The sequence below is a fragment of the Dunckerocampus dactyliophorus genome, chromosome 1 (assembly GCF_027744805.1).
Source record: "Dunckerocampus dactyliophorus isolate RoL2022-P2 chromosome 1, RoL_Ddac_1.1, whole genome shotgun sequence".
In the NCBI taxonomy this organism is placed as follows: Eukaryota; Metazoa; Chordata; class Actinopteri; order Syngnathiformes; family Syngnathidae; genus Dunckerocampus; species Dunckerocampus dactyliophorus.
In genome coordinates, this window is record NC_072819.1 from 29544038 (window position 1) to 29566990 (window position 22953).

The window sequence follows — 22953 nt, forward strand, 5'->3', positions numbered from 1 at the left end:
TGACTTGAATGTGACTTGTGTGTATTTTCACTATTTTTTTACATCCACAATTACACATCACTAAATACTTGCATAATGTTGGGTGTTTTCTCATATCTTCATCACCTTTGAACCTTTGCACACCTTTGGACTGACTCATTGTAAACATGACATCCACCGCCTTCCAGCACCACCGCAAATACCAGTCTACCTGTGGCAAAGGCCCAGCCTGGTGATCTTTGATCACTGTATGTAAGCAGGAAGTGAAGGTAATACTGTGCAGTAAGCTGTTTGAAGAAGACTCGTTTTCTTCTCTCTGGTGAAGATCCTGCGGTGCAATGTCACTAGAGCAAAGCTGACAGGTAATAAAAAAAAAAGGTTTTATGTGACGTCTTTAGAGCTTATTTACAACGTTGGATGCTATTTTCTTTGTGTGCGTTTTGTCTGTGGCATCTTGTGGAACACTAAAGCTGTTAAATGAAATCTTGCAGTCATGAGACGGTTTGATGTTGGGTGTTTTTCATGTCGTAGCTTAAAGCTTGACGTGTCAGATATACTTAAGCAAAAACAACTGTTCAAAAATGTTAATATGATTTTAAAACATGTTACCCACCATGAATGCTATTCATTATTTCACTTTTACAGACTTTATTGACGGATTTTTGTGAAATTCCATTTGGTAAATCCTATTAACTATTTTATATTGAAATGTATATGTGCAAATTACGTATGTAAACACATCCATTCATTGACAAGTGTATAATTAACGGGCCTGTTTATTTAAGGAGTTTGTATGATATGTTGTAACAGAGTGTTATTAAAATGACTTCCACGACAGGTTTGTAGTGAAGCATTTCTTTTACATTTGCTGTCTTGGAACGCCACAAAAGAAAGAAGACTGAAGTTGGAAAATGTTGGGAAACTCTCGTCCTTTCTCTTACTCACCAAGGTTAGTTACGTTTTTACTTGTGGTTTTAATTTGGTTTATTAGTTTTTAGAAGATACAAAATCTTTCAACATAATGTTATTGCAGTAATTGCTGCGTATTTAAATTGGACTGGTTAGTTTGCGGGTCAAATCGATTCTATTGAATAATCAATTGTAATCAATTTTTAATTCATTATTCATGAGCTATGTTATTAGATAGTATCATAATTTGCTTTGACACAAAGTTAAAATGTTCAGATAGCTTAGCATATATTGACCTTCGTTGGATAGGTGTTAGCATCTTTAATGCACAAAATGTATCCAAGTGGTCCCTGCATCCTTCAATGTTTCTGTATGCAGCCCCGTCTGGCAAAGGTTTGGATACCCCTGAATTATAGTCATGGTTTTTAAATGTTTTACAGTCCAATTGGAGCCTGTGTACCACCAGTACTTGTACCGCTGTTTGATAATAATTGCAGTATTAGTGTGCTTTTCAAATAAAATGAAATGTAATTTTTAACGAGTATTTCTGGAATAGGAATACAGATCTAAGAATTGTATTTTTATTTCTAAAAAAATGGAGCCCATGTACCACCAGTGGTACTCGAACCGCAGTTTGAGAGTCATGAGCATTTCTTGCGTTATAGGGGGTTTTCACCGGATGAGCTCCCTCAGTCCAGGTGGGCTTTCCAACAAGATGACTACAGGGGGTCTTCACCTCAGAGCCCTCAGAGAAACTTGTCCAGACCAACAGGCAAATCCATATACAGTATGTTGACACATGAAACAAATCATGTACAGAATTTCAAAAGTGCATATTTTAACTTCCACCGTATGTGTCAGTGCAGAGAAAGGAGTACTCGGAGGTGCTCAACAGGCAACCTGACAACCTTCAGGCCAGAGTGGAGGTACAGTGAATGACATCTGCATCTGTGTGTGGACTGACCTACAAAGTCACAACTCTCCCCACTCTGACCCCACAGCATGTGCTTACCTGCGAGCTGGATGGCCAGCAGCTGATCACGGTGGATGACTGCGTGGCCAAGGTCAAGAGGCTGGACGCCAAGGGTCGTCTGTGGCCTCAGGAGATGATCATGGAGGTACAAGGAGGATACCTGCTGCTCTGTGACACCGAGACCAAAGTAAGACACTCAAATCAGCACCTGACTGTCTTATAGATACACACACTTCATGAATGTATGTATTACGAGACCTTTTCAAAGTTCGAAGTTACTAATCTACGATGATATTATATTGATAAATAATTACTATTAAATCTATCTCAATAGATTAAAATATATGTAGTTATAATAATTAAAATAATATAATTAAAAAGCTGCAAAAAGAAGAAATAAATTAATGGGAATTTTAAAAAAATGTATATAATGAAGTCAGATCATTTAATAAGGGCTTCATGTATCCAATTGTCTTATGAAGGGTACACTTCAAAAATGTGAAATCAAATGCATTTTCAAAATTAGTAAAACAAATGACTATGTTAGACCTGTTTGCTTAATAATTAATATGTACTCAAATCTGGCATATTACTTCAAATAAAAAAATTGCTAAAAAAAAAACAACTTGAAACATAAAATTGAGTAATTTTTTATGTTATGAATTTGGCTTATTTTAAGAAATATATCTCAGATTTTAGTACACATGACTTAAGATCAGCAAATTGTAGAAAGAAAACATTTTTGTTCTGGTAAGAACAAAAATATATTTTTTATACCTTGATTTCAGATTTCACTGTTTCACTGTTTGCAGTATTTGCAGTGTATTGAGCTATTTTAAAGTTTTCTGCTGTTGTATTGCTAAACTGTAAATTCCCTTTTGTAGAAAAAAATGAATTGTTATCTGAATTGTTAGCTTTTTCCAAAAGCTCATGCCATTACCATTAATTTGCAACTAAAACGTCCATCCCAAACCAACATTATTCATGTGGAAGGACACTGATGGAGTGTTAAAATCTAAAGGTGAGCATCTCCATGTTTCTCATGCGGTAGGACCGCACGCCACCGTTCCTACCTGTCTAAAGGCCTCCAACATCATCCCCGTCCCCAAGAAACCCACCTTACATGGCCCCAACGATTACAGACCCATCACCCTGACGTTCATATTCATGAAGTGCCTAAAGTGGTCAGTAGCACAACACATCAGACAGCTATGTGAGGATGCTCTTCGTGGACATTTTACATAACAAAGTGCTCTAACTACAGATCCCCCCACCCACCTGTGACTGGATAAAACACTAATCGTCACTGACGTCAAACCGTCAGCAATCTGTGAAACTGGGCCACTCCCACTCCTCCACACTCACACTCAGCACAGGTTCACCACAAGGCTGTGTACTGAGTCCCCTACTGTACGCCCTTTACACCCACGACTGTTCTCCAAGCCACCCCACCAACAGCATTATTAAATATGCAGATGACACTGCTGATGTTGGACTCCACAAAGGGGGCAAGACAGCATATAGGGACGAGGTGGAAAGGCTGTCAACCTGGTGTGTGCACAACAACCTGAGCCTGAACGTCCAAAAGACAAAAGAAGTCATACTGGACTTCAGGAAGCAAAATCAGGCTCACACTCCTGTCCTCATAAATGGTGTACAGGTGGAAGCTGTCTCCACCTTCAAGTTTCTGGGCACGCACATCTCTGTCGACCATTCCTGGACCCCCAACATCAAGGCCCTTTTGCACATAACTTTTCACATTGCGCTCACCTGTGCATTGTACTTTTAAATAGTTTTTAACATTTTTAAATTGTGTTTTAAATTGTAGTCTTTTATCCTCATCCCACTGTTATTTATTTGTTATTGCTATTTGTTATTTAATTTATTTACGATTATGTGGTGCAAAGTGGCCCCATTACATGACAATTTTGTTGTAACTATTGTGCAATGATAATAAAGGCTATTCTATTCTGTTCTCTCATATTGACTGTCCTGACACTGCTCTGTTTTGCACTAAAGGGAGAGTTAGAGGCTCTACCTCTGATGAACATCCAGCAGACCAAAGCTGTGTTGGACAGCTGCTCTTATGATGCTCTTCTGATGGTGACTGCCAGGGAAGCCAGCAAACATTTCCCACAGGTCTACATCTTCCAGTGTGAGGAGACTGGGGTGAGTCAATAAATCCTACATGGGTACTATGGGGGGGTGGCAGCAAGAAGTCGGTAACAGTACCTCTGGGTTGGCAGACCCGGGTGGTGGTCCCCCTTTTTAAGAAGGGTGAGCTGAGGGTGTGTTCCAACTATAGGGGGATCACACTCCTGGAGAGAAGGGTACGACCGTTAGTCGAACCTCGGCTACAGGAGTGCAGTGTGGTTTTCGTCCCGGTTGCGGAACACTGGACCAGCTCTCCACCCTTGCAAGGGTGCTGGAGGGGTCAAGGGAGTTTGCCCAACCAGTCTACATGTGCTTTGTGGACTTGGAAAAGGCATTCGACCGTGTCCCTCGTGGCGTGCTGTAGGAGGTGCTACAGGAGTACGGGATTGGTGGCTACGTGCCATTTGGTCCTTGTACAACCAGAGCAGGAGCCTGGTTTGCATTGCCAGCAGTAAGTCAAGTCTGTTTCCGGTGAGCATTGGCCACCGCCAAGACTGCCCTTTCTCACCGATTTCTAGGCACAGCCAAGGCGTTTAGAGGGTCCAGTTTGGGGGCCCCAGGATCTCTTCTCTGATATTCGCAGACAATGTGGTCCTGATGGCCACATCGGGGACCTGCAGCGTTTACTGGGGTGGTTTGCAGCTGAGTGTGAAGCTTTTGGGATGAGACTCTGCACCTCCAAATCCGAGGCCATGGTTCTCAGTCGGGAAAGGGTGGATTGCACCCTCCGGTTTGGGGGTGAGGTCTTGCCCAAGGTGGAGGAGTTCAAGTATCTCTGGGTCTTGCTCATGAGTGAGGGAAGGTTGGAATGTCAGGTTGACAGACAGATCGATGCAGCCTCTGCAGTAACATGGTCGCTGTAAAGGACTGTCGTGGTGAAGAGAGAGCTGAGAAGGAAGGCAAAGCTCTCAATTTACCGAGGAAAAGGCTTCTTGAGACGTCATCTGTACTTCTGTGAAAAAGGTGTCGGACGTTTCGCTCCTCATCCGAAGAGCTTCGTCAGCGAACTAATAAGTGCTGGTAGCTTAGGCCTTAAATACAGTAAGAGTGGGCGGAATTGGTGTGCCAACACCCTCCTACTATTGGTTCCTTACACTAAGCCTGGGCGGAGTAGTGGTATAATCCTATCCTGCTGTTAACACCTCCGATAAAAGGGAAGTGTCGCTCCCTGAATTGGGTATGAACGACTCTGATACTGGCTCGTTAGCATCTATTGTTCTGGCTCGGCCCTGGCTTCACCTCATTAGCAAGACTAAGAGCTGTGGGTTTTGGTCTCAGTAACCTGCTGAACACAGGGTCCAAATTAAACCTCAAACCACCATTCCGATTCAATGATGGGTTCTGTTGTTTGACAAAAATAGCTTCCTTTACTCCCCTTCCTCGATGGACAACTCCTGTACGACTGAGAGCCTACACAGACTCTCAATTTACCGTTTGATCTATGTTCCCACCCTCACCTATGGTCATGAGCTTTGGGTCAAGACCAAAAGAACGAAATCGCAGATACAAGCGGCTGAAATGAGTTCCTCCGTAGGGTGGCTGGACTCACCCTAAGAGATCGGGTGAGGAGCTCAGTCATCCGGGAGGAGCTCAGAGTAGAGCCGCTGCTCCTTCATGTTGAGAGGAGCCAGTTGGGGTGGCTCGAGCATCCAGTCCGGATGCCTCGTGGACGCCTCCCTTGTGAGGTGTTCCACGCATGCCCAGCCGGGAGCACAGTGACCTCGGAGCAGACCTAGGACACGCTGAAGGGATTATGTCTCACAGCTGGCCTGGGAATGCCTTGGTGTCCTCCCGGTGGAGCTGGAAGAGGTGGCCGGGGACCGGGAAGTCTGGGCTTCCCTAGTGAGACTGCTGCCCCCGCGACCCGGATAAGCGGAGGAAAATGGAATGTGAACAATACTTGAGAGAAAGATGCCTTTCATGTACTTTTATGTAGGAGAAAATTTTTTTTTTCGAAATTTGAGGTGAGCTCATGAAAGGCGGGAGTGTTGCGTTTATATTTTGAGTGTATTTATGAATCATTATAAAACATCACAGCTGAGATAACACTATCCAGCAGGTGTGACAATGTACGTTTTTTTTTTACTTGTCATGTCACTTCTTTTTGCCCCTCCTCCCCTTCATTTAGTAAATGCTACCCACACCCAGTAGGCTGTGGAAGGTAATTGCTTATCACTATATGAGACACATTTATTTAACCACATTCATTTAGCAATTTCAACACTTCTCTGTATTAAATATAAAATACTGTACATACTGGAAAGAAAGTATAAAATGTTGCCATCTGGTGGATCCCCCTCTCATCTTTCTGCATGTTTGAAAGTTAGCACCATCTAGGCAGTCGCATAACTGCTGCAAACACTGCCTTTAAGTAATATTACTCTTTCTTGGTACATTTCGATAATAATTTTGTATTTACCAGGCTGAGGTCCTCAAGAGTGACCTAGACAAGTTTGTCCAAAGAGGAGGTGGGCAAGTGGAATCACGCAGAGACCAGACAGTCATCAGGTACACTGGCACAGTTCAGACAGTCGTTTGTCTTCAGGATACACTGAGGAGGACAAAATCAGATCCTTTTTTTGGGGGTGGGGTAATTTGCAGGAGTAATACTGTCGGGCCTCAATCTCCTGGAGGTTTCCAGCAGGCTGTACCTCGTGCTGTGCAGAAAGACAGACCCTACCAATCACCACTACCACCCCCAGAGCGTCCTCTACCACAGTGGACGGACAGAGAACCTGGTAAACTTTGCTCTTATCAAATGCAAAAGTAGGTCACAGTATTTTTTTTAAAGGCATTTCAACTGGTGGCCTGCAGGCCAGCTATTATTAGGGAACATCAGACCCATCTGTAAGTCTATCCTGTTACAAAAGTGACAAATCTGGAAAAAACGTAGATAGATTTTGATCAATGATCAACTTTGATCAACTTCTTACACTAAGTACCATCTCAAAAATATTTAGTTTTGCAAGTAGTGCAGAGCGGACAGTTGGGTTTGCTGATGTTTTGGCGTGCTTGCGGCTGACAGCAGCCTGTTGGTGATGGCTTCACTTTTCCAGAAGAGCCTGCTTTGCGTTTGGGAGACATGATGAAGTGCAACAAACTAACTCATTAGCAATGTTGAACTTCCTCAGTGTAGCTGTGCGTGAGCCGCACATAGTGCATCCTTCGGCTGTATGCGTTGTAACGAGTTGTAGAGCGACTGTTTACACACATTAAAGTGAAGTTATCAATCACCGTAGGGCGTTTGAAACCGAGGACCTCCAGCTATTCTCACATGAACGCCACAAAACAAATGATGGTTATTCGTTGACTAAAGAGTGTTTGTGCATTGTCCTTATGTCATAAGAACAATCCTTCTGTGCCGCTGTTAGCAACCTGTAAGTGTCTCAGGAAGGCATCCTGATTTGAGACTGTTTATAAAGTGTTAACGTTTTGAAAATGTGTCTCTGTGTAAATTTACATTGAGTAGCCTTTATGCAATATGCTGACTGGACACTGCATTAGGCACACATGCAATACAAAAGCTATAATTTGCAGTTGTGTAGAAGGATTTCTGCTCGGGATATCCGATAATATTGGTCAACCAATATTGGCATAAAAATGAGATTTCATATTAGTATCTGTTTTCCTGCTGTTAACGATATCGGCGTGTGAGTGATGACGTCCTCCACACAGCAACAAGCTTGCTAGCTGCGTATGTCCGTGATGTGGAATTATTTCCTAGTTTTGCCTTCGGATCGTAAATATGCAATTTGCAATGAAAGTGCTGCCTATTTAGAGGGGGGACTAAGGCGTCTTCCTTTTATACTTCTAATCAAATATGTTTCCTTCGTGCTGCGTTCATGCGTGACATGCTGAATGAGCCCAGTTTATAATATCACTGATTGTATTAGTCCACAGTTTCATACTTTGTACTTTACTTTGTTCTAATATGGATGTTTGTGCCACATAGAAATGTGCGGCTTTCCAAATTGTATAGTTACCGGTATTATTTCATTACCGATAGATTCTTATTTGTGAATTTAATAAGCATTGCATTTCTAATAGTATTAGTGAGTATTGTATTTCAGGCTGTAAAAGCATTTTTGTATTAGATCTTTTTAGATTCTGCATGTGCATGTGTACTTGTTCATTCAAATATCACCGGGTTTCAGGGAGTTTCCATCAGGCCGGGCCTCGTGTTGTGCAGCGCGAAAGAAACCTACTACCGCCAGAGCGCCCCCTCCCTCAGTGGACCTACAAAGAACCTGGTAAACTTTGCACAATGCATGCATTCAGTATCTATATTCTGTCTGAATTTACTCTAAAACAAATGATAATGATTCCCGGTAGTGACTAGCACTGTCAGGGAGGTATTAGTGGATTTATTTATAAATGGAAGGTGCTGGGAGTTGGATCTTCTATTTAGTGATCTTGCTTAATTGTACATTATTTTCTGTATGTAGAAGCTGAATTATGAAAACAGATCTTATCTTATTAGATTGTGCAAGTGTACCGAATTGTGTCCAGACAAGTGTCTATCCATATGTCCATCCTTGTATCCAATTAGAAGACATTCCCCCTCCTCGCTTTTACGCCCCCAAAGAGGAACCAATGTACCAGCGTGATCTCGGTGACTCCCACAGCAGTCTGGATGTGTCCGAGCAGACAGATGCTGACAGGAACACGGTCAGTAGCGGATACATCTCATACCTCGCACCACTCTGGAGTTTTCTGTAACATGTGTCCCCCATAGGACATTTTAAACCACGTTTTAGATGACCTGGAGATCTTCTTGGGGAAAGTGTTAGCTGCCACAAACGTGACTCTCCCACAGCAGGACGACAAGAGCAAAAAGAAAGGCGTGTTTAAGAAGAAAAACACCAAGAGCACAGGTAAAGTCCATTTATGCTATCTTTGCATGTGGACACAATGTACATGATGGTTGACGCGTTGCTGCATTGTGTCCAGCCGTCCGTCTGCCTCCTCCCCAGGAATTTGTCTCTTGTCTTCAGAAAATAAAGTATGGATTCAATCTGTTGGTAAGTGCACATATTGCACCATGACCATACTGTATTGATGCGGCTTCAGAGTGACTGCAATGTACATTTGATGTCACAGGGCCAGCTGGATGGCTCGCTGGCCAACACCGGTGCTCCTGACTATGTCCACATCTTCTTTAACAGTTTAGCAACTGTATGTGCTTCCCTCTTTTTTTTCTTAGGTCACCCCAACACAAAAACATGCTATAAACATTCCTCCTTCATGTCCTGCCTAGATTCTGCCTCACTTTCATGCACACCTACCTCCCACTGTGGTCTCCCCGCTGCTGACGGATGCGGCCCTGAGGCTGCTCAGGCAGGTGGTCAGCCCGGAGGAGGACCAGCTCTGGAGGTCTCTGGGAGACAGCTGGAACATCCCCAGGTAGAAAACACTTGATGAGGACAACAATTTATGAGGAATGATTTCATTAGTGCTCTTATTGGCCAGTGGGTACTCTGAGGAGGAAAAGTGATAATGGACAAAAATATAGACACACCTCTAAATGCTTTGAGTAAGCAATCAAGGGCCTCTAAATCGTCATTCTTCATCATACCAATATTTGGACAATTTCTGTGTTGAGTCGAATATAAAAGGCACCCCTCTTCTTCAAGACCTGTTTTAGGAAAAATTTTGTTTTCAGACAAAATGAATCTTCTTAAAATCATTGTAGGAGCCATTTATGCTTTGTTTGGGTCAAGTTTATTTGGTTCTAGGTTTATTTTGGTGCTGGCATTTGTTTATGTTTGGTGACCTATATTTCTTAGAATATCCCGCATTCATTTCTTCTGTTTGCAGCCCTCAGTAGAAAAAGTGTGGAGCGTACTTTGTGCAATAAAACTCTGTGCGGTTCGTCTAGCTTGGCCAAAAAGGTAACGACATTGTCTATTTTGGTGCGGTGTGTCAGACTTGTGTAATATCATATACAGTATCCTAGCTGCTCCACATTTGTTTGACTGTTATCTTAAAATTTGCATCATAAATCTTCCTGTTATTTGATAACTTGCTAACAACTTCTGAGGCCTTTGCCAATTGTTGGCTGGATGACTGTATGGGGGTTAGTGTGGGTTGCCTGTTGCGCGTCTTAGTTCAGTTCGTGCAAAACACTGCTGCGTATCTTTTAACTGGCACTCGGAAATATGAGTGCATTTCCACCATTTTAGCTCCACTCCGCTAGCTGCCCATACATTTTATACACCTTCCTGCTCACTCACGCTGATCAACAGCATGCATGGCTGCAGTCTGCAGATGTCCAAGAGTGGCCTCCTGACTAAAACTCTTATACTCCATAGCATGCAAATGAATCACATTGTGAAAGAAAGGACACATTCTTGGTGCTCTACAGCAGCGGTCACCAACCTTTTTGAGACCAAGATCCCTGGTCGGTCTCTCTCTCTCTCTATATATATATATAAAAACAAAGCTTTGCGTTGTTATTAGTTATAAGTATCAGTTTTTCTTTATATTTCTGCAATGTGCAGTGGACCAATAAAAAACGAGCTGTGAGCCGCACTTTGGACACACCTAATACAGGGAATGTTCTGTCTGAAGCACTTCCATAACAGCGAGTTCATCTTGCGATATGATAAATGATATTGTACTCCATAGCTGACAGGACACACCCTGACGTTGGGTGTGGACTGATCGAGGCGAAAGGTTGGGAGTGAAGCTGTTTGCATGACGCGTGGAAAAAAAAAAGGGAGATTATTTACTTGTTTGACTTCACATGTTTGTAACTCTCCATAGATACTCAGCTTTAATGAATGCCGTGGGCACAGAATAACACACAGGCAGGTGGGAGTGTATGTCCTTCAAACATCAGTGTTTTGACATAGAGGATTTTGGACTAGGGGTTTTTGCAATAGGTCCTTTAAAACACATAAGCGCTCCCTGTCATAGACAATCATCGACTAGTGTTTTGCAGTAGGTCCTTTAGAGTGCTCTTGTCGTAGAGAGGATCTTTGACTAGGATGACGATATGCATCTATTTTAATTCATGACTATTATATTTCTGACTATAAATAACTAAATATGTTAAGTCTGACATAGCCTATTATATACAAAATAAGAATACTAGTGAAGGTCTGGCCCCCACAGTTCTTAGCTTTCTGAATGCTAATGTAGATGCCAACATGCTAAGTTGATGCAGGTGTTAAGTGTTTAAGCCTTGGTGGAGGTCTGTGCTCTTCTCCATCACTGTTTTTGTGATGCATATATTAGCTCTTTTCCGAAGAAGTGTGGTGCCAATGTCATCAGAACTGGAAAAATGTATCTTCTATTTAATCACATGCAGTTCCTTCTCCTTAGTTGAACCTTCTGCACCCCACTGTTACATTACAGGTCTCGATGGCCTGGCGATGTCCCACCATACATACCGGAGTTCTATGATGGCTGGCAGCCACCTGCCCCACCCCACAAGCATGCCCATGTCCCACATCAAAACAACCAAGTGAGCAGGAACAACAGCCAGCGTTACCCACCGGGACGACCCATCGACCACATGAAGGAAGGTCGTGACCTCATGCGAGTCATGTATGACATTGTGGCCCGAAACAACAGGGAGCTCACCGTTATGAAGGGTGAAGTGGTGGAGGTGAGATGATTTCTATGTTCACTTTCTTACACAGGGCCAAGTAGGTTTGGATTTTTTTCCCCTTAATAATCAAAAGTTTTATTTAAAAACTGCATTTTGTGTTCAGCTCTGTTGTCATTGACTAATATTTAAATTTGTTTGATGATCTGAAACGTTTTATTGTGACAAAACATGGAAAAAAAATCAGGAAGGGGGCAAACACTTTTTCACACCACTGTAGCTGTATTGTTCAGGTGCTCTCTCCACAGGTGGTTCAGCGGTCTAAGCAATGGTGGCTCGTGCGCAATAAGCGTGGGGAGGATGGCAACGTTCCTCAGAATGTCCTGGAGTCCATCAGGAGTGGCCTGCCAGTGGTGGATATGGTGAGCTCACCTCTTGCGCTGCTGAGGCATTCTTTATTTCACGAGTGTGGTTTTATTTTCTTTTATTCCACCTGCAGCGACCATCTCGTGGCCCAGCATCCCTAAACATGGCCTCCTCGCCTGCAGAGGTCAGAGCATGGTTGCAGTACAAAGGCTTTTCCAAAATGTGAGTGAAACAATTCAAAATCATTTAGTTTTGGATTTGTTCAAGTGCACGGCGTGATGTACTGTAAATGTTATGCTGTCTTTGGAGCAGCACTGTTGCCAGCCTCGGGGTGTTGACAGGCAGAATGCTCCTGCAGATGGGCAAGGACGAGATGAGAACTGTGTGTCCAGAGGAAGGGGGAAAGGTCTTCTTCCAGCTCCAGGCCATTAAATCAACCATTGCAGTAAGTGGTCTACATTCAAATCTTTGCACACATAACTACGTGTATCACAGCAGCAATGTTTTATCCTTTCCTTTCTCCCTACAGCTGGCCAGTGAACCCTCAGGCCTGTATGATGGACGCTACTAATGACCAGCCTTAAGTTCTTTCCTCTCGATGTTCAGCCACTCATCAGCCTTTAATCTTTTTGTGGAGAAGCCCACTTTTAACATGATTTGTTTCACAAATGCACACAACTAATTATGTTTATTTATAGAGCATAACACAGAATTAATTCATGTTAAATGTGTAAAATAGTCAATGCATGTTAATAAAGTGTACTTGTTTGATCTTAAACATCAATTGCAAATACTGTAACTTATTTCTTATCTTATTTTCAGTGAAAATTTTTTTTCTGCATTCCTTTATATACACACACACTTTTCATTCTTGGGCATAATTTAATGTGAGAAGTCAAAATCAATGTGGAAACAGAGACAATGTGCTCTACATCAAACGTCAACAGTGCCAAGTAAATTAAGTGCTACAAATCAAATAAAAAAAAATCAGTATCACCTTTTAGATACAATTCCAATATAACTAAAACTGCTGTTCTAACCAGAATGAAACCACAACCATTGTGAAACTGCAGTGTGAAAATATGCGCCAGTCAAACCTGTCCACTACTACTCTTTCTTGTTGCCCCATTTGGCCATCTTGTTGTTGACGGGGGTTTTCATGAACCTTTTCGACTTCATGTAGTCTGCAATCTTCTCCAGACCCTGCAATGGCCAAACTAATTAAAACACTACAACTGCACTCATTTCCCGTAATCATGCATCAAGAGGAGCTACAGAGGAAGACATTTCCATTCCCAAGAGGGCTCACCTCAAAACAATCAAGGAGGTCTCTGAGGTTCTTGAATTTATCTAGGCATGTGCTGTCAAACATTCTGTGTTGGTCCAACAACTCATACATGATGAAGTCCACAAAAGTGATCTGTTACCAACAAAACCATTTTTATATCGTTATACCTCAGCTTTTCAAGTATCAATCCACTAAAGAAACTACCTTGTCACCAGCAAACCACTTCCTGTCTCCCAAGAAACTGGAGAACTGCTGCAGTACACATGGCAGATTGTCCAGGTAGCCTTGCTTCATGTTGTCCTGATGCCAGGGATGACAGAAATTACTATAGTGGGGGTTTGGGGACTTGAGTCGTGTTGTCATGTGGAAACTGTTACTCACAAAGTCAGTGTAACACAGCCTCACAAAGCTGTTCCTGAAGTCCATGGCTTGGTTCTCCAAGAGGTCTACACGGACCTTCTCATCCTCAGTTTCTCCACCTGGGACCAATTTAAGACATGTAGTATGATGATGGGGTGGTAGTAGTTGTGGTAGTTATAATATATTATATATTATCTAGCTATAAGAAGTTGTTGTGGAGATGCAGGTCTAAGACCCAACAAAGCAGAAGACTCAAAATGATACTGGGACTTATTGTAGGAATTTGCTTCCACACACAACAAGAATTTCGAAGCCAAAAACAAACACACCATAATTTATAAAAGTCATAGCATGAAAACAAAAAGTACACAATAGTAGAACGCAGTGGAACCTCTGAGTTGAATTTCCCTGACATCATATACAATTTGGAATTGGACCAAAATCAGAGGAGACAAGAAGTTGCAGAGACTGACAGACTTCAGAGCTCGATCATGTGAGATGTCAGCATATTGTGTAAGAGCTCAGTTCAGTGAGTATGCAATGATTAATTAGCATGTGGCTTTTGCTTTCCTGGGACACTCAGTCCAAAGAGTGGACTCACATTCAGTGTCCCAATTAGCCCTGTCACAATAACACATTTTGCTGGACAATAATTGTCCTACAAATTATTGTCAACATTTTTTGAGACCATTTTTTCATTAATTATATTGCATAATAATGAGAGTACATGTCTCCCTTTTCTGTGCATTCTAAAGATATAAAAACAGGTTAAAAAGACAAACCTAAGAATGCACGTAATGGGAAACACTTATTGGGCCTATAAAGCCTTCTGAAAAAAACTCCAAAGAGAGCAAACGCTCCATTTACATATAACGTGACATGCATATTAACCAAAACACAGCCACATTATTGTAATTATTATTATTAACATTGTTACGCCAATCAAACTATATTACTGGCGTATCGCTAGCTACTAGTCGGCTAGCTTCACCACACACTCGCCCGCAAGGTGTCAGCACCACACTCACACGAAAAGGTAAGGCCACATATATGAGAGCTGCCGCCACTGCTGCTGTGATTTTATTTTTGAGTTTGGAAAAGTTAATGGTAGGTGTAGGCGTTCGTTTCTATGCTGCTATGTGAAATCACTATGCACGATGGTGATGCACCATGCATGATGTCTTCGCATCTTGGGGAGGCATTATACTCACACCTAGCGAAACGAGACATTGACAGGAGAACTGATTCCTTCATTTAATTGTTTTGAAATCTTAGGTTGACCAACACTGACAGAATGGATTGTGTTTTACCACAGAGGTACTGTGTTGTACTCTGCAGCCTTAGAGTAGTCTGTACTCTAAGGCTGTGTTCACACGTGTAGTGCGGTGTTACTGTGCTATTTTTACCAGCTGAGATGTCATGGAAATCTTCTAAAATACACATTTTGCTGTCAATTGAACAAATCAGAGTCTGTTTCACGAAGCACAGACTAAATAAATCAAACACTAAAGTGCATTTTAAAGACAACACTTACACAGATTGTGTTTGCGAGCAATGTATCTCATGATGGCATTACTCTGCACTATCATCCTGTCTCCATCCTTCAAGTAGGGTAACTGCAGGGAAACATGCATGACATTAGAATGAATGGCTCCAGTCACCTACATGCCACTTACGACTCACATTAGGAAAGGCCATTCCAAGGCCAGGCTTCTCATCAAACCAGCAGCTTTTGTCAAAGTTGGGAGCTGCGCACATGGAAACAAGAGAACTATACAAAGTAAGTAAATGTGTAAACATTGCATAGACGGCTCCTTGTTGAGCAGGGAGCTTTACCTTCACCGCAGACATAAAACTTGTCCTCATAAGGCGTCTCAGTGTACTCCAACAACAGGCGGATAGGCTGGGCCAGCTGCAGAGAACAACAGAAGGGTGTGAACTGTTTGCTTTACTTGTTTAAAATGTCTTTTTGGCTTATTCGTTTACTCTCCTATACATACGCAGACAGGCATGGCAACATTTTTGAGGATGGGCTTGTCAAAGCAAAACAAAAGCAAGACAAAGCGTCTGTGTAGGCTCTCAGTCGTACAGGAGTTGTCCATCGAGGAAAAGGCTTCTTGAGACGTCATCTGTACTTCTGTGTAGAAGGTGTCGGACGTTTCGCTCCTCATCCGAAGAGCTTCGTCAGCAAACTAATAAGTGCTGGTAGCTTAGGCCTTAAATACAGTAAGAGTGGGCGGAATTGGTGTGCCAACACCCTCCTCCTATTGGTTCGTTACACTAAGCCTGGGCGGAGCAGTGGTATAATCCTATCCTGTTATTCACACCTACGATAAAAGGGAAGTGTCGCTCCCTGAATTGGGTATGAACGACTCTGATACTGGCTTGTTAGCATCTATTGTTCTGGCTCGGCCCTGCCTTCACCTCATTTGCAAGACTAAGAGCTGTGGGTTTTGGTCTCAGTAACCTGCTGAACACAGGGTCCAAATTAAACCTCAAACCACCATTCCGATTCAATGATGGGTTCTGTTGTTTGACAAAAATAGCTTCCTTAACTCCTCTTTCAAACCATCTGTTTTCTTTGGCCAAAATCTTAACCTCGCTGTCCTGAAAAGAGTGATTGGTAGCTTTCAGGTGTAGATGTACTGCTGATTGAGGACCACTAGCATTGTCCCTGCGATGTTGATAAAGCCTTTTTTGGAGCATTTGCTTAGTTTCCCCAATGTAGTGCTCTTTGCATTCCTCATCTTTACAGTGGATGGAATAGACCACATTGCTCTGTTTCTGGTTTGGAGCCTTGTCTTTAGGATGCACTAATTTTTGTCTCAGGGTATTTACTGGTTTGAAATAGGTAGGAATTTTGTGTTGCCATAAGATCCTCTGGAGTTTTTCGGAGACCCCCGCTACATAAGGGACTACCACTCCTCTCCTTTTTGCTTCTGTGGGCTTTTGGGTTTCTTTCCCTACTCTCTTCTTTTGACATTTGTTAAAAGCCCACCGTGGGTACCCACAGGTTGAGAGCGCTCTCTGGACATGTTGTGTCTCCTTTTTCTTTCCCTCAGCACTAGTTGGTATTTGTTCCGCTCTATGTTGGAGGGTCCTAATAACCCCTAGTTTATGTTGTAGTGGATGGTTTGATTCAAAAAGCAGGTATTGGTCAGTGTGTGTGGCCTTTCTAAAGACCTCTGTAAGTAGCTGTCTGTCCTTTCCTATAATTACCTTGCAGTCTAAGAAGGCTAGTTGGTTTTCTTTAGTGTCCTCGCGAGTAAATTTGATATTGGTGTCCACCGCATTGATGTGATCTGTGAAAGACTGAATTTCTTGTTTTTTGATTATGACAAAGGTGTCATCCACGTATCTAAACCAGTGCCTTGGTTTTGTCCCTGAGAAGGATGTGAGAGCCTGTTTCTCCATCTCTTCCATGTACAGATTCGCCACTATGGGTGAGACTGGTGAGCCCATAGCACAACCATGAATTTGTCTGTAGAATTTCCCTCTAAACTGAAAATATGTGGTGTTAAACTAAATTAAACTAAATCAGTCAAGCGTGTCAAGAATTTTGCTTCAGATGGTGCGATGCCTTCTGCCATTTGTCATCCAACATAATCTTGCTCACACAATGGTCAACCCACTTGAAAATGGCATTGCACGTAAAGACTAAGTATTATTTTCATAACTGCCATCTTTGAGTTGAGTTTTGCAGTTTCATTATTACCACGCAAGCACTCTAACCCTGAAATATTCATATTATTCTTGTCTCTTATAGAGCGCTACTTGCATATTCCACATTTTAACTCCAACAGATTACAAGACTTTAGTATTGTTTTCCAAAAATCGGGATACCATAATTACATACTACAATAATACAAATTGTATTCCCTTGACACCCAGCGATGCTACTTTATTTTTTTTCCGTAAGGGACAAGCATGTCACACACTGAAAAAAAAAAAATAATAATTGTAACATAATTAAGCTTGTAAAAATAATAATAATAAACAAAGTTTGTCTCTTGACATGAACACATTACATTTTGAATTCATCAACATTTTGTTGAAAACATAAGTCATTTTGATTTTTTTCCATAACAAGCTGCAGCGGAAGCTTGGTTAGCATCATGAATACGTTCCTGAAGGTCCGAAGGTCCGACTCTAGCTGAAACGAATGTTAACCAAATCAAATTTTCCCATAAGAAATATTGTAAATCCAATTAATCTGTTCCAGAAAGCCAAAAATGTTAACACAAAACATGTTTTTCTAGTTTTACAATTAAAGTTATAGAAAACAATCCATATATTTATATACACATATAAATGAGGAATGAAAGGAATAAATGATCATTTAAGGTTACTTTTAACTTCATTGCAGACGTGATTCTTACCGGACTAAAAACAGGAAGGTCTTTGGGAACAATCACATCTTCAATGAAGGTAAAAGTAACCTTAAATGTTCATGTACCCCTTTCATTTGTCATTTATATGGACCTAGACTTGTTTTATGCATGTAAAACTATCATTGTAAAACTATAAAAACATGTCTTGTGTTAACATTTTTGAAAGGCAACCGCTGATGACGTGACGTAACTTCCTGTTCCTGTTTCCATTTTGTAGGCTAGCTAATAGGATGCTAACAAGGATGTTTTTTGATTGAAAAAAATATATTAAGAACACAGTTCTTCACAGACTCACGCAGTGTATTAACAACACGACAGGACGCACACCAAATTTGGCGCTAATCAGAGAATGCATGCAAGCCGGGGCAAAATTTTTGTGTAAATTTTTAACGCCACGAAAAAAACACGCTAACCAGGGCGGAACGCTAACCGAGGTTCAGTTGTATATGCAAGTAGCTCAACAAATCACATGAAGACGCCCACAACACACACTTTGTTCTTTGGAATTACTCCAACCGTGCCCCGCAGCAGTGAATTCTGGGTAATTCCCGGCAACCAGTTCAAACCGCCTGAGCACCTGAAAAAGTAGAAAGATTCAACCTAGTAGGAGATTAAACTTCTGGGTAAGAATAAGTTAATGTTTGTGATACAGTTGGTTAATTACTACAGTCTTTTAGGTTTCGCATTGTTGTAAAAATTAATAAGTAAAAGAACTTAAGGCTATTAAAGACTGATGTGAAACTAATGAAATGTAATTACAAGGTGACGTTTTCAAATGCCTGGAAGTTCAAGTTTCCCCTCTACATAACAGTAGCCGTTAGGCATTAGATAACACCTGGTGGTGTTGCTAGCTAATTATTTAAGTATTTGTAGCTGCGCATGTATCTGCTTATCGGTTGGTGCCAAGTTTGATCTATAGTCTATCTTTTTGTCTACAACAGGGGTCGGCAACCTTTACCTTCAAAAGAGCCATTTTGCCTCCTCTTCAGATCAAAAAATAAAATAATAGTCGGGAGCTGCAAAACATTGCTTATAAACTTGTGAAAAATTGTAATCTTTGTTCAATGTTACCTGTTACAGCCACAAAATTCAACAAACAGAAGTGCACCTACACGTGTAGGTCTACTGAATTGTCACCAATAACCATTCTATTGCTCCTGTCCTTGACTGTCTTTGCAAAGAGAGGCGATCTTTCATTTTCGGAATAATTTCCTGTTTATTTTTTAATTCGCAGAATAGATGCTCTGATATTATTATGAACGCTTCTTTCATGTATTCTCCATCCGTGAATGGCCTCCCATCTCATGTGCAGCCCTGTGTTGCCAACGTGGCGACACCAAACCCTCTTGGTGACTTAATTTCTCAATAGCGACTAGCGACAAATGTAAAGACTTTTCCTGACGTCGCTGGGAGATTTTTCTGGTATTTGGAGACGTGAAAGTGAAAGCACATATTGTTCTGAGCGGTGGGTGTATAGCCAGCTGCAGCGGCACACTATTTGCCTGTCCTGGAGTCACCACCTCGGGGATTAGCATGTCACGGGCTCCCAGCACACAGCTACTATTTATACTCTCGTTATAAAACATATTGCTAAGCTCCCGGTAATTACACGGTTTAACTTGCTTCAAACTCAACTCATAACTCCCTCACCAGTGAGTCGCAGTGAGTCTCACTGCATACACCGGCCTACCTCCCCCTCCTTTGCTCATCCAATCAGCAGTCAGAACGCAGTCTAGATGCATTCATGGACTTGCGGTGAGTCAGATATTTCACATTCATTTTGAAAATGCACATTTACCCTACTTTGTTTTTTAAAAAAATCACCGCGCTCGGAAAAGGGAGCCGCATGTGGCTCCGGAGCCACGGGTTGCCGACCCCTGGTCTACAGATCCATGGTGCCAGGCTCATTGCAAGTTTCATCCTGACTACTGCCTGGCCAAATTTATAATACCAATATAATTGTTTAAAATTCGGAAAAAAAAAATTCGATTTATGTAGTCGTTCATATTACAAAAAACTATGACTTGTCAATGTGAACGCAAAGCGTCCGGGAAGTGACGTGCATGTGCAAAAGCACAACGTCACATGCGTTGCCGTGCGTTTACGGAAGTAAATATTGCTGCAGCGTGTGTGCTCTCCTCGGCCCCCTCAAGGATTTTGTGCACAAGGAGTCAATATTTTCCTAACTAAATGAGCCTGCGTAGCAGGTTAGGAAGAAAGAGGGCAAGAATTTTGGCTATGGCAGTTTGTGGAGAACTTGCTGCAACATCTGTTCCGAGGAGCATGCGGAGCCATCCACCTCCACATGTTCGTGTTGGGACATTGCCATGAGCTGCTTAACTGACGCTTTTAAAAAATAATTTTCGGATGACAAGAATAACTTTTGCCTACATTGACGAGTACCTTTATCCAAGTCTCGGTAAGCACGGCAAAACACGCCTTTAGATGACGTATAGTTCACATATACGCGACCTGGCCGTTCAGACTGCAGTAGCATCTCATACATATGGGATTTACATCTACATACGAATGAGGCCTGAGTCGAATTGGAATTGTGCTGTTCATACAAACATAAAAAAAAAAAAAACTAAATCGGACACACGTCACATATGAGCAATAAAAAACTCAAAAATCGGAATTGACCTGCAAGGTGAACTCAGCCTTAGTCTTATGAGAAGGAATGTAAAGCTATTTAAAGCCGCCATTAAGATACATTGACGCAGGAAGTACGTTGGCCAGAAAAAAACAAGGAACTGCTAACATGTGTTGTTATGTCTGTTATGTCTTATTTTCTCTGATTATATCTACTATATTGGGTAATACAAATGTATAGGTAACTAGATGGGTGTTATTTCAATTAATGTTAAACACCATATTTAGAAGATTATAAAAAGGATGCTGTAACTACAAAAACATTAAATTTATTAATATTGAATCCTACTTTGCGGAAATTCACTTATCGCAGTCAAGTCTGGAACCAATTAACCGTGAAAAACGAAGGACGATTGTACAACCAAAGGACAACCAAAAAGCAACATTCATTCAGGGTTAGGGGAACATACAGTAAGCTTAACGCGACTCACTTTTGGGTCCCGACCCACCAGTTGAGAAGTAATGGTTTAGAACGTAAAACTTGCCCCTGCAACCATGGGGCAACCAGCTTATTTAAAAAAACATTCCTTAATGTTACAGAGCGTTGAGGAAACATTAGGGGAACTTTAAGAGAACCAACCACGGGACCAACACGTAAGAACGTAACTAAAACTTGCGATTGCAACCAAGGGGAAGCCAACACATCAAATCAACAATCAAAACCTAACCAAAAACAGCGTTTTAAAGACGCTAACGTAATCTCAGAAGGTTCTGGGAGCCGAAAATGGCTAGTAGGGCATCTTCCTTACAAGCAGCTGAAGCACCTCTAAACGTCTCTTCGCAGACGCGAGATCGCCGCAGTAATCTTCCAACAATAGGAGCAAACGTGTTGATTATTACACCGACGGCAATAGATCTGGATATATATATAGTTATTCAATTCTATTCTTTTAATTTACAATGATTAAAAGACTCAAAGTCACCGCACTTTTTTTATTTATTTTTCGGTCAGTCAGTCAGTCAGTCAGTAGTTAGACATTAAGCAACATGACTGTTAAACTTCATTAATAAACCCGAGACATATATAAGATAGCTTTAGCATTAGCATTAGTAAATCTGAATATGATTACCACATGAATGCTACCTTTGCTCATGTGTGACACTTTCTTGACGGTAATGCCACCTTTTGCACAACACAAAGTAGCAGAAAGTTCTTACATGAACGAGCAAACAAACAACGGTTGTCCTCTTTTATGAACTCTATTTCAGCTCTAGCATGAATGAATGTAATAAGCGCAGAACTTACCCCTCGAATATCCCAATAAGCAAGAATCATCATATTGGACCAGGATTTGTGACAAATGCTGCACTTGGCGTGTACTTGGTGGCTGTATTGCAGTACAAAAAGAAAGCAAGCACGGTGGGAAGGAGACTGAAAGCGACAGAGGTGGGCTGGCTTCTTTTACTACGTGTAACCGGCATGGAGTAGAGGTGGGCGGGTTATTAATGGACCATACTGAACCGCCACGTAAGTTGCACACGCGCCGACAGGGTGAGTACACAAAAGTTATCCTGGTATGATGTCGATATGGAGCACTTTTGTATTAATGTTACTGGAGGAAAATGTGTACTTAACATGATTTATATGAATAACAGACAAAATGTAAAAAAAACAACATATTTTCAAGTCTTCCATGAGATGTCAGTGGTATCACGTGATCCGCCTTTTGTTGTGCGTGATGCCATGGTAATGTTAATGATTATTTTAAACATGAATACAAGTTACATTGGAATACATCACATAATGCAATTTTCGGGAACACCGTGGAACACATACTATAGGTAAACAAGATGGCTGCGACTCTTCATCACACACAACAATGCACCGCGATAGCTCACATCCATACCAACGGAGAGAAAGTAACGCTGAGCGATTTGTGAAGTCTGATCTTTTCGAGGAAGCATTTTTGTGATGCAAAAGTATCACTCTTTTGAATACATATTGTTTTGAGAAGCCAAACTCTACTTAAGTGGCCCCAGCAACTAATCCAAACTACATTCCTCATCACTGACCAGGACTGGGCTAATGGGACCAATTGGGGGTTAAGTCACTGTTGATGTACTCAGTGGTGGTTCTAACTATGGGCCGCATGGGCAATTGCCCAGGCGCTGCTTGGCAGGAAGACAAAAAATTAAATTTATATGTAGTCAGGATGTGTGGCAGATGGGCTCAGATGTCATCAAATGTCCACCATGTGACTAAACCAAACAGAGTATGGGGAGGAAGGTCACGTCACCCATAGACAGTGGCTGTGTCTAATTTAAGGGTCTGCACCCCATAAGGCCAGTAGCCTACCGGGTCGACTAAGGCCAAGACGTTTGGAGGTTC

The 22953-nt window shown here is 41.8% G+C and overlaps 2 protein-coding genes across 5 annotated transcripts; one reads left to right on the forward strand and one right to left on the reverse strand.

Annotated features, from left to right (window-relative positions):
• Positions 1–102: 102 nt before the first annotated feature.
• On the forward strand, positions 103–12816 carry eps8l3b (EPS8-like 3b). 4 transcript variants are annotated; one of them, XM_054791217.1, is made up of 19 exons: positions 103–341; positions 818–928; positions 1554–1675; positions 1750–1814; positions 1890–2048; positions 3881–4030; positions 6438–6523; positions 6617–6753; positions 8170–8265; positions 8565–8683; positions 8751–8889; positions 8966–9036; positions 9116–9190; positions 9273–9418; positions 11375–11627; positions 11861–11989; positions 12067–12155; positions 12246–12378; positions 12463–12812. In XM_054791217.1, the coding sequence occupies exons 2-19, from the start codon at positions 891–893 to the stop codon at positions 12502–12504; spliced, it is 2049 nt and encodes a 682-aa protein (XP_054647192.1). In that variant the 5' UTR covers positions 103–341; positions 818–890; the 3' UTR covers positions 12505–12812. The 4 variants fall into 4 exon arrangements, with proteins under 4 accessions (XP_054647192.1, XP_054647212.1, XP_054647201.1 ...); XM_054791237.1 differs by having other exon boundaries at positions 8568–8683; positions 11876–11989; positions 12463–12810; XM_054791226.1 differs by having other exon boundaries at positions 11876–11989; positions 12463–12809.
• On the reverse strand, positions 12796–22037 carry LOC129189518 (glutathione S-transferase Mu 1-like). The gene is made up of 8 exons (XM_054791272.1): positions 21871–22037; positions 15418–15493; positions 15265–15329; positions 15116–15197; positions 13603–13700; positions 13426–13521; positions 13243–13353; positions 12796–13136 (listed from the first exon to the last, which is right to left on the reverse strand). The coding sequence occupies exons 1-8, from the start codon at positions 21901–21903 to the stop codon at positions 13041–13043; spliced, it is 657 nt and encodes a 218-aa protein (XP_054647247.1). The 5' UTR covers positions 21904–22037; the 3' UTR covers positions 12796–13040.
• Positions 22038–22953: the final 916 nt, after the last annotated feature.

Excerpts from the sequence above, each read along its gene's own strand:
- LOC129189518 (XM_054791272.1), bottom strand. The coding sequence starts at position 21,903 with ATGATGATTCTTGCTTATTGGGATATTCGAGGG. Across the intron at positions 13,522-13,602 it reads GGCTGTGTTACACTGACTTT|GACAACATGAAGCAAGGCTA; the intron begins GTGAGTAACAGT and ends CCCTGGCATCAG. Across the intron at positions 13,137-13,242 it reads ACCTCCTTGATTGTTTTGAG|GGTCTGGAGAAGATTGCAGA; the intron begins GTGAGCCCTCTT and ends TGGCCATTGCAG.
- eps8l3b (XM_054791217.1), top strand. The coding sequence starts at position 891 with ATGTTGGGAAACTCTCGTCCTTTCTCTTACTCACCAAG. Across the intron at positions 2,049-3,880 it reads TCTGTGACACCGAGACCAAA|GGAGAGTTAGAGGCTCTACC; the intron begins GTAAGACACTCA and ends TTTGCACTAAAG. Across the intron at positions 8,266-8,564 it reads GTGGACCTACAAAGAACCTG|AAGACATTCCCCCTCCTCGC; the intron begins GTAAACTTTGCA and ends GTATCCAATTAG.